A 2,990-nucleotide genomic window follows, 5' to 3' on the forward strand; every position below is an offset into this window, starting at 1 on the left:
CTAACAAAAGTCCAATACAAAACTAACATAAATAACGAAATGTATTTTAACATTGATAATTAATTAATCATTTTGTTAATTGATTATCCATTACAGAACTACAACTATTTTAACAGTATTGTCATGGTGTAGAATGCAGATGCAAATTGGCACTATCTCCATATCAAACTTTTCAAAAGTTCCTCCCAGTATACATGGTTTAATGAAGAAATCTCCTTCATTAGTTGATAAGTATAGTCAAAAGAAATAATTAAGATTCCCTAGATATTTCAAACTCGGTTTACAATATTAGATTGGATACTTCCTTGCACATGTTTCTGTGGGTTGATAGAAAATTAATATCAACATAAATTTGAAGAATCAAAGCGTAAGTTTCTTGATTTAAAAAAATTGTTGTCTATCTTACTTTTTAAAAACCTTTTTCAAAAACAAACTATCTTAGCATTTCACACCTAGCCTAAGAGCTTGTTTACAGCCATACAAGGCTTTCTTTAACCTAAACGCATGTTCTACTATCTTAAAACTGGTTTTTGCAAACTTTCTTAGCCAACAATATTGTTTTTGCAAATTGGTATTTTGACCAGTTATCTTATTATATTTTATGTATTTCACTATTTTGTTAAAAAAAAATTTATTATAATGGGTTAGCATCACTTATACCTTTTTAATTTACCATCTTCTTTGCTTAAGAAGAAAAAAAAAGATAGAACTCTTCTAATATGAAACCATTTAGAAAAGCACTACTCACATTCATATTATAATTGTACCAACTATCAAAATATCAAATGCTTTTTCAAGAAATGCCATACATTGTGTCTAGAGATGTAAATGATTTGTGAATTATTCAATCAAGACAGGGAACCTCTTTGAGATTGACTGATAACGACGTTTTGAGAATATAGTTCAAAACAGATGGCAAATAAAAATAAAGAAACTAAATATCATTACCAAGACAGATTTATTGTCTCACATAATAGTTCATATGTTGTCATCATTAATGAAACCAAAATATTAATAATAATAAATATTTAAAATTTTATTTATTTTTAATTCTGGATAACATATTAGACATAATCTGGGACAGAAATATATCTCTTTTATTCATTATTACATACATATGGTCCTCATTGAACTGAAATTTTTGCCTTCAACCTAAGGAATGGCATTCATGAAGTAAGGATCATTACCCAAGGCCTCCAAAATCTCATAGGGAAGACACAGTTCAATGTCAACGCTACCTTTTTCTACCCCTTCATGCAGAGTAACCTTTCCAGTCGCTTTATTTGCAGGTCCAGTTCTAACAGCCAAAGGCTTTCCCCAACCAAAATCATTTCCATAAACATTGAACCTTGGGGAACTACTAGTAGCCATAGCATTAGTGCTAGCCCCATTAACAAGACTAAGAAGCATTGGGTTTCTAACCCAATACTCATACTGACTCTTAATATTATCACCTGTGTAAGAAGAAATCGCCTTATTCATTTCCAAAGCAACCTTTCCAACCCCACTTTCAAGAACTTCTCCTGCTTTCATAGTCACAACACAAATGATTGCTGCATTTCCAAAATAGTCCTCCTCCAATGGTGGAACAGTTCTTGGTCTAACACCTATCATCAAAACGTAATGTATAACTTCTTGTGGATCAACATGTTTGTTTCTGAGCACAGATTTCCAAACGTGAGATAAAAGTGCTTGCAGGGAAGATATTTGATCAGTATTAGCTTCTTCATTTGCTTTCGATTTGAATTTCGCAATCTCCTCCTTTGAGAAATGGAAGATCCTCTCCCGTAATAGACTCGGGTTTCCGGAATAAGTTTCATCTTCTTTTGTGAAAGGAAACCTAATGGGTTGGTCAATAGTATCATAAAAGAAACGCTGAAATGATGGGAGTTTTGATATCTTATTATTACCACGTGAAATTTCAGCCCATGAATTCATGAAATGCCAAAACGATTTTCCATCTGCAGCTGCATGGTTCAAAGTGCAAGCAATGAAGATACCATCAATTAACTCAGTGACTTGAACTGCTAGCAATGGTTGTGACGTAGCTTCGTAGTTTTTGACACCATTGAGAGGGAAGAAAGAGTGAACAATTGAAGGAACATATTTGGATTCAATTATATCAGAAACACTTGTATTTTCTGCTACAGCATGAACAAACAAAACACCTGAGTTGTTGCAAAGGATGTAACATGTGGCATTTTTGTTGTCTTCATGTTCATTATGGATGATGTCAAAACGACCAGTAAGAAGTGGAAAGAAAGAAAGAGTGGTGGATAGTGTGTTTTTGAGGTGCTGGATCTGGATTGATATGTCTTGTTTTTCTTCATTGTTGGGGTTGTGAAAGAGAAGGCCCTTTTGGATGGTTTCAATTGGGAGATAAGTGAGATCCCATGGGGTTAAATGGATTTTAGGAGTTGGGTTAGTATTGTTGTTGTCACTAGGTGCTTTGATTGTAGTGGTGGATATGACCCTTGTGGCTTCCATTGTGATAATCTTATGTTGAACAAGCTGAGATTTGAGTTAATAAATACTTGCTAGTTTATCTTGTTCTAAGGATTTTGTGGGTGAGGGTAAATAAGGATGGTAATGGTTCTACATGAGTTTGATAGTGCATTATTCTTACCCACTCAATTGTTTTATTTTTGGATACAGATCTGCCTTATACCTATGTTGACACCTGCTGGGTGTGCTATTCATTAAAAATATCTGCGAGTAATTTATGTAATTATATGTTTGTTTTCTACAATCTTATATGTTAATTTGGTAATAAACAAGAGAAAAATTATAAAACATATTTAAAGTTTTAAACACATTTTAAATTGATTATTTCAACATTGCGATGTAAAATTGATTTAGTAAGAATTGTTCAATGAACAAAATATTGGATTATACATATCAATTAACAATATCACATCACTAATTAACAAATATAACATTAATCTTTAACAACATAACAATCATATTTATGAATTAACAATATATATATA

The 2,990-nt window shown here is 32.1% G+C and overlaps 1 protein-coding gene across 1 annotated transcript; it reads right to left on the reverse strand.

The window, feature by feature from the left end:
- On the reverse strand, positions 1,117 to 2,567 carry LOC109350113 (uncharacterized acetyltransferase At3g50280-like). The gene has a single exon (XM_019591252.1). It carries the CDS (start codon positions 2,485 to 2,487, stop codon positions 1,153 to 1,155), a length of 1,335 nt encoding a protein of 444 aa, XP_019446797.1. The 5' UTR covers positions 2,488 to 2,567; the 3' UTR covers positions 1,117 to 1,152.

This window comes from Lupinus angustifolius, chromosome LG06 (genome assembly GCF_001865875.1).
Source record: "Lupinus angustifolius cultivar Tanjil chromosome LG06, LupAngTanjil_v1.0, whole genome shotgun sequence".
NCBI lineage: Eukaryota > Viridiplantae > Streptophyta > Magnoliopsida > Fabales > Fabaceae > Lupinus > Lupinus angustifolius.